The sequence below is a fragment of the Medicago truncatula genome, chromosome 8 (assembly GCF_003473485.1).
Source record: "Medicago truncatula cultivar Jemalong A17 chromosome 8, MtrunA17r5.0-ANR, whole genome shotgun sequence".
Taxonomy (NCBI): Eukaryota; Viridiplantae; Streptophyta; class Magnoliopsida; order Fabales; family Fabaceae; genus Medicago; species Medicago truncatula.
Genome location: NC_053049.1, coordinates 37,374,011 through 37,390,325, shown reverse-complemented (window position 1 = coordinate 37,390,325; position 16,315 = coordinate 37,374,011). Strand labels below are relative to the sequence as shown.

Below are 16,315 nucleotides of genomic sequence, written 5' to 3'. Positions count from 1 at the left end.
TCCAACCCCTCACTGATGTTGATAGTTATGTTCGCGTCAAAGACATCACATTGATGCCAAGTTTTTGGAATTTCTCCCTCTTAACATCCAAGTTACCTCCTTTTTCCCTCAAGTTTGCTTAAGGTTACCTAATTTTGCATACTAGGAACCCTCCTTCGGATGTAGTCTCGTTTGGAAATGGAGAGGGCCAAAGATGAATCATACTTTTCTCGGGAGTGTCACTTCTAAATCCTTGTTGACATATGATTATGAGAGAGATAGGAGTGGTATGATCCAAGCCAATGTTTGTCCTATTTGCAATGTCTCTTTTTCATGCTATTTGTGTCCAGGTGATATGCTCTTTTACATGTTATGTTCCAGGTGATATTCATTGGTGTCCTCCCTTGTGCACTAATTCATTCAATGTGAATCTTGCATATCAAAGGGTTTTGACCATATCATGTTAAATGGGCTTAGATGTCATCACAAAAATTAGCTCAAAGGATAAGGATACTCAAGCATATTTACACACTCAATAACTCGAAAATCTGAGCAATGTAAACCAAATAACAAACTACAATCAACTTCAAAACCAACTTTCAACCGATATTACTTGCAAGGTGCTAGCTAGTAGCTATATATGTAGCACACCACCAACCAAGAATTATCCACCAACCAATTGCTTCAGTGAAGTCATTATTTTCTAATTCGTTAAACGAACGAAAGCGACTAATGAACAAACTATTTGTCAAAAAAATCATAACAAAGACTAGTCTATAGTTAACAAATTAATTACCCAATAAATAAATGTATATGTTCCTTCTAACCAATTAGACCAAAAAGAAAATATTCATTTCATATGAAATTGTGCTCTCTGAATTGAATTAAATTGATAATGGAATTGACATATTCTCCAGTGCCCTTTGTCCAAGAATTAGCAAAAGAGGCATTGACCAAAGTTCCAGATCGTTATGTTCGTCCACATCATGACCGTCCAATATTATCTTCAACTACTACTAGTACTCCTTTACCTCAACTTCCTGTTATTGACCTTAGCAAATTGTTATCATCCCATGATCTCAATGAACCTGAGCTGAAGAAACTACACTATGCTTGTAAAGAGTGGGGTTTCTTTCAGGTATTGCTTAATTCTCATTGTTATTCATCTGCATATCTGAACTATCGATATTTGAAATCATGTTTATGGGTTTGTTAGATACATGACATTAATTAATGTTGCATGGAGTATACACTTTTAGAGTAAAAAGTTTTTATACCGTCGGTCAATTATATCCATCAGATTATTAAAAACATTTGACTTTTACCGTAACGACTATTAAATTTACACACATGTAAAACTTTTTACACTTTTTAATTTCATGTGGGTAACCATTACATGTACAGCTGATTAATCATGGAGTGAGCGAATCATTAATGGAAAATGTGAAGAAAGGTGCTGAAGAATTTTTCAATCTTCCAATGGAAGAAAAGAAGAAGTTTGGGCAAACAGAAGGGGATGTGGAAGGATATGGTCAGGCCTTTGTAGTATCTGAGGAACAGAAACTAGATTGGGCAGATATGTTTTTCTTGTTCACTTTGCCACCCCACAAAAGGAAACCTCACTTGTTTTCCAACATACCCCTACCATTCAGGTTCGCCCTTCTTTCTATTTTTAATTCTTTATAAGTTAAAAGTTCATAATGATATGCCACTCCAAACTTCCAAGCTACAAAACATTCTAATCTAAAATGGTTGTGTGAGAGTTAACTTAAAATCAGGATCTGCAGGAATCGTGGCACGATGGTGTGCTGGCAGCGAAAAACAGAAACATATTTTTGAGTGCAGATTTGTTGCAAATTTTAAGCGATACTTTTACTATAAATATAGACCTTGTATCAGAGCAAACTTTGAGATAGAGGGGGCTGAAACAAGGGTTTAGAAAGGCAACAACAAAACTAGGGTTTGTATAGAGTTTGTCTCTTTGGAACAAACACTAGGGTTTGTGGGTTGATTCACCTTGGGAAACACTATTAGGATTGAGTCTCTTGGTTACAGGAAGAGGCTGGGACTTTGGGTAGAATTAGGCGGGAGACTTATTCTTGTAACCCATTGATTTCTCTTTTGTAACGTTACTCATCATATAGTGGATCGGAGGGTTGCTCTCTCCCCTAGACTAGGTCAATTTGGACCGATCTGGGTCAACAAATTCTTTTGTGTTCTTCTCGCCGTTGTTTTCTACTTTTGGCTTGTATTTAATTGTTCCATACACTTTGTTTTGGTTGCTTGATTATTCCTTGCTCCACACATCAAATTGTTATTGGTGTGATATTTTCATCGAACTCACAACAATTGGCGCCCACCATGGGGCAAGGGTCAAAGGATAATCAAGTACCATGGGTTCAAAGTGGGATATTGAGAAGTTTACCGGAGATAACGATTTTGGGTTATGGAAGGTAAAGATGGAAGCGGTGTTAATACAGCAAAAGTGTGAGAGAAGCTTTGAAAGGTGAAGGTTCGTTACCGGTCACCATGTCACGAGCGGAGAAGACCGAGATGGTGGACAAGGCCAGGAGTGCCATTGTCTTGTGCCTCGGGGATAACGAACCGCGACATTGATGTGGGCAAAGTTGGAATCTTTGTATATGACAAATTCTTTGGCTCATCGGCAATTCCTAAAGCAACAACTCTACTCATTCAGGATGGTGGAGTCAAAGGCCATCATGGAGCAACTTACGGAATTCAACAAAATCTTTGATGACTTGGAGAATATTGAGGTGCAACTTGAGGATGAGGATAAAGCTATACTCTTGTTGTGTGCTCTACCGAAATCTTTTGAATCGTTCAAAGATACCATGCTCTATGGGAAAGAAGGCACTATTACCTTGGGAGAAGTTCAAGCGGCTTTGAGAACCAAGGAGTTGACAAAGTCTAATGACTTGAGAGTTCATGAACACGGTGAAGGCCTAAGTGTCTCAAGAGGGAATGGTGGAGGTAGAGGTAACTGGAGAAAGAGTGGAAACAAGTCAAGGTTTGAATGCTTTAACTGTCACAAGATGGGTCACTTCAAGAAGGATTGTCCGGAGATTAATGGTAACTCCGCACAAATTGTCTCTGAGGGTTATGAGGATGCAGGTGCTCTGATGGTGTGGTGTTGTTTGGAGGATGAAGAAGGTGATGTGTCTCACCTTGGGGATTGATGCCTAGTGGAGCGGTGTTCGTCTGGAGAGACGTTAAACACTCAACATCAGCCTGGAGAGGCGGTGGTAAGAATACTCATGATCTACCTGTTGAGGTGAAGTTTCAAGGTTGAAAACATAGTGGGATGTACGCATTTGCTAGTTGAGGTAGAGTACGCTCAGCGTGAGGTGGAGTTGAACACACCGGTAATGGTACGACTATGAAGGACCTTGGGTGCTATGCTCTATGGTGAGCAAGGGATTTCTTCATGAGGTTGAAGAATGTATAGCACGGCTTGCGGGATTACTCTAAAAGAAGGCCAAAGGTGATTGGATGCAAGGTGATCTTCAAGGAAGCGGAAGATGTTATGCGTTGAAGATATTATGGTGAATGCTTGTGGGACTACCTAAAACTCATAGTGTAGTTGGACTGCAAGGACTCTTCGAGAAGGCGGAAGACATTCCGATGGCTGAAGGGGTTGAGGTGTATACTCGTGGATTACTCTAAAAGCCAAGGGTGATTGGGTACAAGTAGATCTTCAAGGAAGCGGGAGATGTCTCGTATTGAAGAGGTTATGGTATAGTCTTGTAGAACTACCTGAAATTCCTAGCGTAGTTGGACTACAAGGACCTTCGAGAAGGCGGAAGACATTCCGAGGGCTGAAGGGGTTAGGAGGTGTAAACTTGTGGAGCTACTTGGAGTAGTGGGAAGCAAGGGAAAGAGTAGCAAGGAGGTTGATGATTGACATAATCACTGATTTGAAGTCAAGGTGGAGAATTGTGAGAGTTAACTTAAAATCAGGATCTGCAGGAATCGTGGCACGATGGCTAGGCAACGTGGGACGATTGGAGGTTTCAAGTTTGAGGCAAAGCACTGGAAAAATCGTGGCACGATGGGATCGCATCGTGGCACGATGGTGTGCTGGCAGCGAAAAACATAAACATATTTTTGAGTGCAGATTTGTTCCAAATTTTAAGCGATACTTTTACTATAAATATAGACCTTGTATCATAGCAAACTTTGAGATAGAGGGGGCTGAAACAAGGGTTTAGAAAGGCAACAACAAAACTATGGTTTGTATAGAGTTTGTCTCTTTCGAACAAACACTAGGGTTTGTGGGTTGATTCACCTTGGGAAACACTATTAGGATTGAGTCTCTTGGTTACGGGAAGAGGCTGGGACTTTGGGTAGAATTAGGCGGGAGAATTATTCTTGTAACCCATTGATTTCTCTTTTGTAACGTTACTCATCATATAGTGGATCGGAGAGCTGCTCTCTCCCCCAGACTAGGTCAATTTGGACCGAACTGGGTCAACAAATTCTTTTGTGTTCTTTTCTTCTTTGTGTTCTTCTCGCCGTTGTTTTCTACTTTTGGCTTGTATTTAATTGTTCCATACACTTTGTTTTGGTTGCTTGATTATTCCTTACTCCACACATCAAGTTGTTATTGGTGTGATATTTTCATCGAATTCACAACAGGTTGTTACATTTTAACCCTTGTTTGATTTGTTAAAATAACGAAAGAAGTCCATGAGATGTTAGCTCAATGATAATAGTTTAACTTTGTAACCTCAAGATACGGAGTTCAAATCCCACAGGGGACAGTTGTAAAATGATTACCGTTATTAAATAATAAAAGAATGAAAGAAGATATGAGATTGTATAGAAGTTTGAAGATGTTGAAATTGAGTTTGTTGGGTTTGGGATCATAGTTTACTAATAAGATTCAACTGGGGTGCGGGGGCCGAAGCCTCCGCGTGATGGTTAAGGGATTATCTTGTAAGTTGGACGGTAGTATTTAAATATAAGCTGTAATCTGCAAACCTATGCGTGAATAATCGAAAGGTGCTGCCGCCATCATGCAGTCAGAGGTGTGTTCTTTGTTTATATTTTTTGCATCAGTTGACTTTTGAACTATGGTTGTTAACTTGTTATAATGAAGTGTTACAAATATATCAATTGTTCCACTGGATGACATGATATCATTTGGTTGCAGAGTTGATTTAGAGAATTATTGTGAAAAAATGAGAACCCTTGCAATCCAGATCATGGACCTTATGGCACATTCTCTTGCTGTAGATCCCATGGAGATAAGAGAGTTTTTTGGTCAAGCAACTCAATCAACAAGGATGAATTATTATCCACCGTGTCCCCAACCAGAGTTTGTTATAGGACTCAATTCTCATTCTGATGGTGGTGGCCTCACCATCCTTCTCCAAGGCAATGAAATGGATGGTCTTCAAATTAAAAAAGATGGATTGTGGATTCCTGTTAAACCCCTCCCTAATGCTTTCATTATCAACCTTGGAGACATGTTGGAGGTAAATATCAAATTTTAGTTCTTAATTTTGACAAATATTTCAATAGATCATAACATGTTATAATGGAGAATATATGACCGCAATAAAAACTTTTTTTTTTTTGAAGAAGCTAAATTAGCCCACCCAAATTGACACTAGAGGGAATCGAACCTGAGATCTTGAGGAGGAGCACACTCCCAAGTCCCAAGCCTATACCACTAGGGCAACCCAAATGGGTTGACCGCAATAAAAACTTGAATCACAAGGACTGTGCTTTGACTGTGGCTTATATTACTATGTTTTGTAGATGATGACAAATGGAATATTTCGAAGCATCGAACACCGAGCAACAGTTAACTCAGAGAAGGAGAGGTTTTCCATAGCCTCATTCTACAGCCCTGCTTTTAATACAATTCTTAGTCCAGCACCAAGCCTTGTAACTCCAAATACACCTGCAGTGTTTAAGAGAATTAGTGCAGGAGAATACTTCAAAGGATACCTTGCACAAGAACTCTGTGGGAAATCATTCCTTGATAGCATAAGGATTCAGGCTGAAAACGATCAAAGCCCTCGGAACTTTACAATTGACGAAAACATAAAAGTTTAACTTATGGCATTAGGCATGTCACATTGAAAACTATATTGTATTTGTACTTTCTTTTTGTGCTTGTTTTGTACACAATAAGTCGGGGCTTTATCTATCTGCTGTATTTGACATTTTAAGACTGTTTCTTAGGTGCTATTTTACATTTTAAGTGTAACTTTTTTTTACGGTTTGTTAGAAGTCACACTTGGTAGATGCGACTTTCAATCAAATATATACATATGAAAATTACACATGAGTGAAAGACAAACAGGTAAAACACTGAGCCGCTAAGCCTTTTTGGATAGCAAAATCAATCATCGTAAACACAACATTCATGGACCTAGGAGAAATTACATTTCTATGCATGACCCTTTGAACTCTTGTAAATGGTCAACAATCTCTGATGCTAGGAAACTAAAAGTGTCAAAACGCAAATTGTTTAAAAGCATGTTGATTGTAAGAACATGTTTCTCGTGTTTGGCCACTTTACTTTACAAACTAGTGTCGATTTTTTAAAATTATTATTTTGATAAACAAGGTTTTTTAAAAGTAGCATATTGGAATGGGAAATATATGACCCACCTACCATACCAAATAAAGAGGAACCTGTTAATCATTAGTGTGCTGTAACCTTATCAACAAACAAATGATTGGTTTGTTAAATTTTCATTCCTTCCGCTATTAATTATTGTGAAAACTTTAGTACAATTTAGTGTTGCACTTGTATAACGTAGTATGGAAGTAAGATCTATTTTGGTGCCCTCTGTTCAAGAGCTAGCAAAGGAATCATTGACCAATGTTCCAGAGCGATATGTTCTTTCAGATCAAGACATTGTAGTACTATCTAACCCTACCTCTTCTTTACCTCAAGTTCCTGTCATTGATCTTGCCAAATTGCTGTCTCAAGATCTTAATCTCAAGGGACATGAGCTTGAGAAGCTACACTCTGCCTGCAAAGAATGGGGTTTCTTTCAGGTTTGATTCAATATTTGTATACTGTTAACTCATTGTAGTATTTCTTTTTTTTGGGTAAACCATAACATCCTCCGCAGACAACTGCGGAGACTAATCCCTCAATGTAACTGAGGAGATTCATTTATGAGGCTGACCTCTCCCAATATATGATTTTCCATACACAATGGCAGCAGCCAGAGAATGAACTCTGGACCAAATGATAGTAGTATTTTATTTGCTAAGAAAATAAATGTGCATAGTGCATACTACATATATTTTGACGCAGATGATATTTTTTTTAACTATGCTTTTGACTAATTTCCACAATAATAAAATCATTTAAGCTGGTTAATCATGGAGTAAGTACTTCCTTAGTGAAAAATATGAAGAGAGGAGCTAAAACTTTGTTTGAACTTTCAATGGAAGAAAAGAAGAAGCTATGGCAGAGAGAAGGAGACTTGGAGGGATTTGGTCAGGCCTTCATTTTATCTGAAGAATAGAAACTGGAATGGGCAGATGCTTTTTTCTTGAAAACACTACCGTCTCACTCAAGGAATCCCCATATATTCAACCAAATCCCCCAAACACTTAGGTTCTCTATCTCTCTTTTCTTTCTTTTTGATTTATTTGATGCTTTTTTCTGTTGTTGTTTTTGTTCATTACTTGCCATCTTAAAAGATATGACAATTTGATAGGAAATTTTGTGAAAGTTCAAGTATGGATAGGGATTTTATTTATTATATTTTTGTCATCTTTATAGTTAGAGATCATGGTAACAAAAAATTCTGACATTAAAAGTCAGCTAATATTTTTCTTATAATAAAAGTTTAAATTAAGGAAGACACGCCTCATGCAAGATTAGAGAGAATAAGTCGGCAAAGATTTACATATACTCAAATCCAAGTAACAACTAGTGTGAGCGGAAGTTTCAGCCATATGACAAAACACCTTTCTAAAAAATTAGTCGGTTAGTTTTTTAGAATACCATTTCATGATACATAAAGACAATTTTGTTTTGTTAAAAAAACAATTTTGCCTCCTCAACATTCAGACAATTTTCCATTTGGTTTTCACAAAATTTACCATTATTTATTGATCATTACCTGAGTAAGTCACATTATCAGCCTTATTCAAATTCCGAGAAAATCTAGAGATATATTCCACAGAGTTGGAAAAACTCGCCATCAAAATACTCGAACTTATGGCAAATGCTCTTGCAATAAATCCCAAGGAAATAACTGAGGTATTTAACATAGGAATTCAAGCCATAAGGGTGAATTACTATCCTCCATGCCCCCAACCAGAACGAGTCATTGGCCTAAAATCTCATTCTGATATTAATGGCCTCACCATCCTTCTTCAAATCAGCGATATAGAAGGTTTTCAGATAAAAAAGGATGGACAGTGGATTCCTGTTAAACCCATGCCTAATGCTTTCATCATCAATATTGGTGACATGTGAGAGGTATGCGACAAATCATTCACAACCTTTTGTGTCGTTGTGTGTTTGATTCTATGTTGACAAAAATTGATTTTGATTGAAACTTATGTTTGTTTTGACCGTGAAATTATACTTATTGTGCATCTACATTTAAGCAACAATTTGTAGCTTCTCTATATTGACTGTGAAATTGCTTTGGAACTCAAGAAAGAATAGATGCACGCGAAAGAAAACATTAGTAGTTAGTTTTATAGATTAATATTTTACTCTTTTGTCCTCAATTGAACCCATGACCTTCAACTCCTTTTCCCTTAGCTCAAACCAGGTGAGCTGCCCAACCCTCGATTTGCTTTAGTCATTTGAATTGCACTTATATAAGACTAGTTTAGTCCTGTCAAAAAAAAAAAACTAGTTTAGTTGCTATAGTGATCGATATTGAGTATTGACAACCATTGAAATAAATTAACTGAAATGGTTCAATTTTCAGATTATAACGAATGGAATTTACCAGAGCATTGAGCATCCAGCAACAGTTAATTCACCAGAGTAGGAAAGGATATCCCTAGCTACAATTTATGGCCCTAACATGCAAGCAATGTTAGCTCCAGCACCAAGTCTTGTTACTCAAGAAAGACCAGCACAAGTGTTGTAGATCACTTCAATGGCTACTTTTCACAAGAGCTCCGTGGAAAATCATATCTGAATGAAATGAAAATCACAAAGGGTGGAGAATGATATAACAACTCTTACTAGAACAATTAATAGGGAATGGAGATGGAAAGTGAATAATTAAGTGTACATTGTAATAATAAATGCCTCTGCTTGTCTTAACAGCACCAAGAAAAGTAATTTAATATGATCATAGACTTCATTCCTTGTGGTTCAAGTAAACTTTACTCACGTACATTTAACTGCGGCTTAATTGATCATTTGATCCCTTAACTTAATTCTTTTTTTCGAATTGGTCCCTTAAATATTAAACGTTTCAAAATAGTCCTCTATCTTTGTTTTAGTTATCAATTTGGTCATATTTTATCAATTTTAAACTCATTAAAAAGAAGACCGTTAGATAAAGGAGGTCCATCAAATCTAACGGTGTATCACCAACACATAATTTATATTGAATTATTCCGCTTCTTCCTCATCTTCATCTTCTTCATATAATCATCATCAACATTCTTGAATCAGAAACCCAAGAAAATCAAACCAAGCAACTAACAAACACAAAATCAAACCCAATCATCAAACTTCAACACAAAAAATCAAACTCAATCATCTCACCTCAACACAAAATATCGTGACCTGGGTTCTTCTCCTCAAATCAATCCCACTATCACCCCTTCTCACATCAAATCAATTCACCCTTTCTTTCTCAATAAAACTCTTTTCAATTTAAGAATCGGTTTTCGACGAACAACAGATTGAGAAACCTTGTTTTCTTCTGATTCTTCCGTCGAATCTTGCTAAAGATAGAAACGGAACCTTGGTTTTCGACAAAGCAATTCAAAACCAGTACGAATTCTTGGTCCAGAGAATGGGAGGTCCTCCTCTGTATTCTAAGAGAAGAGGTCAATATTTTTTTTATTCATATTTTCATTGATTAAGCCTTCATACTTCACCAGATAGCATTATAACTATTTTAAACTTTATTGATTATTTCTTTAAGAAAAATAATTCTAATTAGCAATTACTATTTTACTGATTATTTTGTACTCAATAAGTAAACAATAAATTTGATGTGAGAAGGGGTGACAGTGGGTTTGATTTGAGGAGAAGAACCGAGGTCACCATTTTTTGTGTTGAGGTGAGATGATTGAGTTTGATTTTTTGTGTTAGAAGAAGATGAAGATGATGAAGAAGAGGAAGAAAACAATATAAATTATGTGTCGGTGATACACTCTTAGATGCGATGGACCTCATTTATCCAACGGTCTTATTTTTAAGGATTTTAAAATTGATAAAATAGGACCAAATTGATGACTAAAACAAAGATATAGGACCATTTTGAAACGTTTAATAATTACGGGACCAATTCAAAAAAAAAGAATTAAGTTAAAGGACCGAATGATCAATTAAGCCTTTATCTGCAATGCTGAATAGCTATATAGGAAAGTTGCTAATCCCTAAAGAAACTATATTTTTTCTCTTCAACCAACACAAGGGACAAGAATGACCATGGAGCTTCATTCCTTGAGGGCCAAATGAATAAAATCAGAACAAAAAGATCAAACTTGGTGGAGACAAATATGCTAAAGGTGCAAACTCGAGACTTGACGGAAAGAAAGGCCATATTCATGTGTGAAAGTGAAAGATTGAGTTTCGAAGAGTTTTTTTATATTTATTTATTTTTACAAATTGAGTTTCAAGATGTATACGAAAGAATTGCAAGGAGATGAGAGGAGGGTGAAAACAATGGATATTTTTTTGCTAACATGTTATCGATAATAATCTCCCTTCCAATCGAATTTTTTAATACACAAGAGTAAGAATCAAAGTCTTGATCACTTCTTGCAAAATACCGTATTTCAATTGATACTTATACTTAGGTGTCACCTCTTCCCCTTCTCTCTTCTCTTTAGTGAGCCGTCACTAAAACTCTAGTTTCTTCTCCTTCATCCATTAAAGAGGGGTGATTTAGGGTCAATTTTTGACCCAAAATCACCCCTCTAACTTGTTTTCCTTTTCCCTTTTATTGAAATAAGTGATTTTCACATCTATTTTGTTTTTTATTTTGTGATTTCGTCGTCTTCGTGCGACGTTGTTTGTTTTTCTTGTTTCTCTCAGGTATTTGATCAGTTCAGATTGTCAGATCAGCTTCGATCCAGTGCAGATCCAATCAATGATTTTGGTGTCATCCACGTTGCAGATCCGGATACATGGTTATTCCGGATATTTAAATATAGTCATATGTGTAGGCAATTGTACTTTGTCGTTTTATGCTATTAACATGGATGATGTGAGCATATTCACATATTCATCCTTTTTGTTTTTAGCGAATTTGCATTATATCGACGTACTCTATCAATTTGAATGAATGAATATCTTTTATTTTGTCAAAAAAAAAAAAAAAGTCTTGATCACTTATTTAGGAGATCCTGTCTTTTACTATTTAAATCAATCTATTATTGGTAAACAATTGATATTTAATGCTAATTTACATTTTTTTTAAAATGATTTTCATAACTAAAACGGTTTAGCCGTATAGTTATTTTATTTACATAAATGATAATAGCTATTTGATTTTAAAAAAAAAAAAAAAAATACTTATTTGATTGATTTGTACCAAAAAAAAAAAAAAAAAAACTTATTTGATTGATTTTGTATTTTTGAAAAAATTTATATGTCTAGTGTTTATAGGCAAACACTAGTCTTAGAGGCTAAATTGACATGACCTATAATTTTTAGTCTTACCTGACTAATTACCTAGGTGGTGCGGAATTCTCCGTTATTGCGGTATGTGATGCCCCATGTTTGACTTGTTCTTTCCTCTTTTGCGGTATTTTTGATTTCCTTTATATGTGTGTGTAGTTTCCTTATAAGGTACTTCTTTGCTCATACTTACTTCAGTTAGTGACACTTAAAACATGAATTTCTCCCAAAATATTTATAAATTTTTATAATTTTAGCTTAAAAATTCATATTTAATTCATGTTTATTAAAAAATATATATAATTATTTTTCGAGAGATTCTTATAAAAATTCTGAACATTCATGTAAAAGCACATTAAAAAATTTGAAAGATACACATGATCTAATTTAAAACGAGAGACCAACAATGTAGATTAAAAATTTTAGAGAGACCAAAGAGAAAATTTAGAATATATATATATATATATATATATATATATATATATATATATATAAAAGGATAAAAACATATTTAACCCTCTAATAAAACACAGTAAAAAGTAAGTGAATAGACCAACACATCGTGATATTAACCCTATACTAAGAGCAATAACAATAGAGAATTTCATATCGTTGATCTATTCGCTTATTTTTAAATTAACAATATAGAATCTCTTCCTTCAAAAAAAATAGAATCTCAAATGTATGTTTAAGTGGATCTCACGTGAACATGTCACTCATTTATAATTTTTTAATATTAATACCTAATAATCATCAATCCATCCAACCTAATATGTCACAAAAAATTTCTTAAATATCACTCATTTTTAATATTAATACCTAATATTATATCATCAACCCAAAAAAAACCTATATTAATAATTCTATATATTAATAAACCACATGAATGGATTCTCTCAACCGGAATTATCTCTATTTTTCTCAATTGTTACCTTACACCATTAAACATGAGAGAGAAAAAGAAGATAATGAATGTATAATTAAGATGTAACAATTGAAAAATAAGATAATTCCAAGTGTATAACTTACCTACCACAGAATAGTATGTTTGTTTTTTATTTTGTTCATCTCATCCGTGTTGTGACCTTATCTACAAAAGATCTGTTAGTTCCACTATCAATTATATTGTGAAAAACTTTAGTATATAATTTAGGTTGCACCTGTATTTATTTCAGATGAATAAGTAGTATGGACATAACATCTATTCTGGTTCCCTCTGTCCAAGAGTTAGCAAAAGAACAGTTGACCAAAGTTCCAGAACGATATGTTCTTCCAGATCATGAAACTGTTGTATTATCTAACACTACCTCTTCACCCCAAGTTCCTGTCATTGACCTTGCCGAATTGTTGTCCCAAGATATTAATCTCAAGAGACATGAGTTAGAGAAGCTACACTATGCTTGCAAAGAATGGGGTTTCTTTCAGGTTTGATTTCATATTTTTGTATACTATTATGTAATACTTAATTAATGGTGAGATGTAAATAAATGTGCATACTACATATTTAATGATGTTTTTTCAACTATGTTTTTACTACTGGTTATGTTTAATAATAAAAATGATTGTAGCTGGTTAATCATGGAATAAGTACTTCCTTGGTGGAAGATATGAAAAAAGGAGCTAAAACTTTGTTTGAACTTTCAATGGAAGAAAAGAAGAATCTATGGCAGATAGAAGGAGAGATGGAGGGATTTGGTCAGTCCTTCGTTTTATCTGAGGAACAGAAACTAGAATGGGCAGATACTTTTTTCTTGAGCACTCTACCTCCTCACTTAAGGAAACCCTATCTATTCAACCAAATCCCCCAATCATTCAGGTTCTCTATCTCTCTTCTTTCTTTTATGATTTGGATGCTTTTCACTTTTATTTTGTCTTTCTTTTTTGCTTTTGTACATTTCCATCTTAATGATATGATCAATTTGATATTAATTTTAAGAAAATTCAAGTATTGATACTTTGGTCATCTTTATAGTTGAGAGGTATAGTTAAAGCTCGTTGTATACAGAAATTTGTGTGACATCAAAGATCAGTCAATTATTTTGTTTATAAACTTAAATTTAAATTAGGAAGACACACTTCATGCGAGACCAGAGAGACCACTCAACAAAGATTTACAATGAAATTTACATGTAGCCCATCAACGGTGAAATTCCAGACACGAATCTAAGTCATAACTAGCCAGAAGGTGCAACCATCTTATCCCAACTCTCAACTCCTTTTTCATGAAATAGTCAATTATTATTTGTTAGAATACCATTGCATGATATATATAGTTTAGACATTGTAACCTCATTTGGTTCATACAGGGGACCTCAATAGAAAAAAGTTTTGGTGATTGTGTTTATTAAAGAAAACCATTTTGCCTCCTTAAGTTTCAGACAATTTTCCAATTGTTTTTCAGTTTTCACATAATATAATTTAACATGTTGATTGATGACTATTTATGTTAGTGACATTATCATCCTTATTCAAATGCAGAGAAAATTTAGAGGTGTATTCTGTAGAGTTGGAAAAACTTGCCATCAAAGTCATCGAACTTATGGCAAATGCTCTTGCAATAAATCCCAAGGAAATGACAGAGTTGTTCAACATAGGAACTCAAATGGTAAGGGTGAATTATTATCCTCCATGCCCCCAACCCGAGCGAGTCATTGGCCTAAAATCTCATTCTGATGCTGGTGGCCTAACCATCCTTCTTCAAACCAGTGATATAGATGGCCTTCAAATAAGAAAGGATGGACAGTGGATTCCTGTCAAACCCCTGCCTAACGCTTTCATCGTTAATATCGGAGACATGTTGGAGGTATGTCACTAAAATCATTCACAACATGTTGGTTTCATGTATAAATATATAAAAAAATTCTTTTAGCCCTTGTTGTTTTGTTTTAACTTTTAATCCTCGTAAAATTTGCTCGTATTTAAATCGGTCTTTGTAATATGTGCGTATTTAAAGTTGAGGGATCAAAATTAAATATTCTACATATTACACGAATCATTCCAACATATTAAAAATATTATAAGGACTGATATAAAACAACAAGTATCAAAAGCAAAAATTTGAATATTTGCATTGACAATCGTAACAGTAAAATTGAACTAAACTGGTTTAATTTGCAGATTATAACAAATGGAATTTACCCAAGCATTGAGCATCGAGCAACAGTTAATTCGGAGAAGGAGAGGATTTCGGTAGCTGCTTTTTATGGCCCTAACATGCAAGCAATGTTAGCTCCGGCACCAAGTCTTGTTACTCAAGAAAGACCAGCACAGTTTAGAAGAATCAGTGTTGTAGATCACTTCAATGGCTACTTTTCACAAGAGCTCCGTGGAAAATCATATTTAAATGAAATGAAGATCACAAAGAGTGAAGAATAATAACAACTCTTTTGCTAAACAGTCAAGGAATTGGTTGGAAAGTGAATAATTAAGCATACTGGTAATAATAAATTATTCTACTTAAACTTAATTAACAGTAGTATTGTATAGACTGGATTGATGATGAGCAAAGTGTGCATGTCACAACTTTTATATATAAATAAAAAATAAATGAAACTTTCTCATTCTTTCTTTTTATTCAGTTGGGTTCCAAGAAACCTCTCTGTTTGGTTTCTTTTGAGTAGGAATCGTATTCGTTCATAAGTGGATAGACGTTTTAGCGTAGTCTAGCAAGAGCTGAAACTGTAAATGTAATGAGCAGAGTGGAGCAAGTATTTAAACAAAGCTTTATAATGTGTAATTCTAATTTGTTGTATAAAATGAAATAACCAAAGTCACTTTGTTATTCTATTGCTGGAGATGTAGAAGCAATTGATCCAACTTTGTGATCAATCAATGTGTTCTTGTGGATTTATCTTCTTACTTCACAATCAGATTTTCTATTCTAACATCTTATGGCGTTATTAATCTTAAAAAAAACACAAGAGGAGTAAGAAACAACAAACATAGGAGGAATAATTCCCAATTCGACTCTACATTCTACAACTTATTTCTATCATCATCAATTCAATTGTTAAATTTGAAAGACTAAATTGACATTTTAAAAATTGAGGACTAAATCATGAATTTAAAAATAGTCATAGTATAAAACCGTAAATGAGTCAAAATAAGAGGACTAGATTTATATAAAAGCTAAATCATTTAAAAGAGGAAAATAGAGCTTGGAAAAACTTAAAAATACGCACGTGGAGGTTTGCGTAGAGGTGAGAATATGTTGGGTCAGACTAGGTTTTGCACGACTTAAGATAGACTTGCCAAAAAAAAAAAATTAAGGTCTAAATATGGCATGTAGTCAATCATAGACTTATTTTTTTTATCTGAGTCTGACCTTTTGAAAGTCATAAATGAGTTGTTAGTTTGTTCAAAAGTTTATATTTCACATGAACGTATTTAAATAAGTAATCTAATTCATGTTTAAGTAGATTGGAAAACTAATAGACCAGTGTGATTAAACTTTCTTTAGATATTTGCCATGACATTTTAAATGATTTGTTCATATATGATATCATTTTC

At 34.6% G+C, this 16,315-nt stretch overlaps 2 protein-coding genes and 1 pseudogene across 2 annotated transcripts; all 3 read left to right on the top strand.

The window, feature by feature from the left end:
• Positions 1–802: 802 nt before the first annotated feature.
• On the top strand, positions 803–6,227 carry LOC120577648 (probable 2-oxoglutarate/Fe(II)-dependent dioxygenase). The gene is made up of 4 exons (XM_039829399.1): positions 803–1,117; positions 1,384–1,631; positions 5,153–5,477; positions 5,764–6,227. The coding sequence occupies exons 1-4, from the start codon at positions 875–877 to the stop codon at positions 6,061–6,063; spliced, it is 1,116 nt and encodes a 371-aa protein (XP_039685333.1). The 5' UTR covers positions 803–874; the 3' UTR covers positions 6,064–6,227.
• A 145-nt stretch (positions 6,228–6,372) lies between these two features.
• On the top strand, positions 6,373–9,308 carry LOC120577651 (protein SRG1-like; annotated as a pseudogene).
• Positions 9,309–12,831: 3,523 nt separating this feature from the next.
• LOC120577628 (protein SRG1) lies at positions 12,832–15,379 on the top strand. Its single transcript, XM_039829341.1, has 4 exons — positions 12,832–13,231; positions 13,375–13,622; positions 14,285–14,609; positions 14,924–15,379. The coding sequence occupies exons 1-4, from the start codon at positions 12,995–12,997 to the stop codon at positions 15,179–15,181; spliced, it is 1,068 nt and encodes a 355-aa protein (XP_039685275.1). The 5' UTR covers positions 12,832–12,994; the 3' UTR covers positions 15,182–15,379.
• The last annotated feature ends 936 nt before the right edge of the window (positions 15,380–16,315 follow it).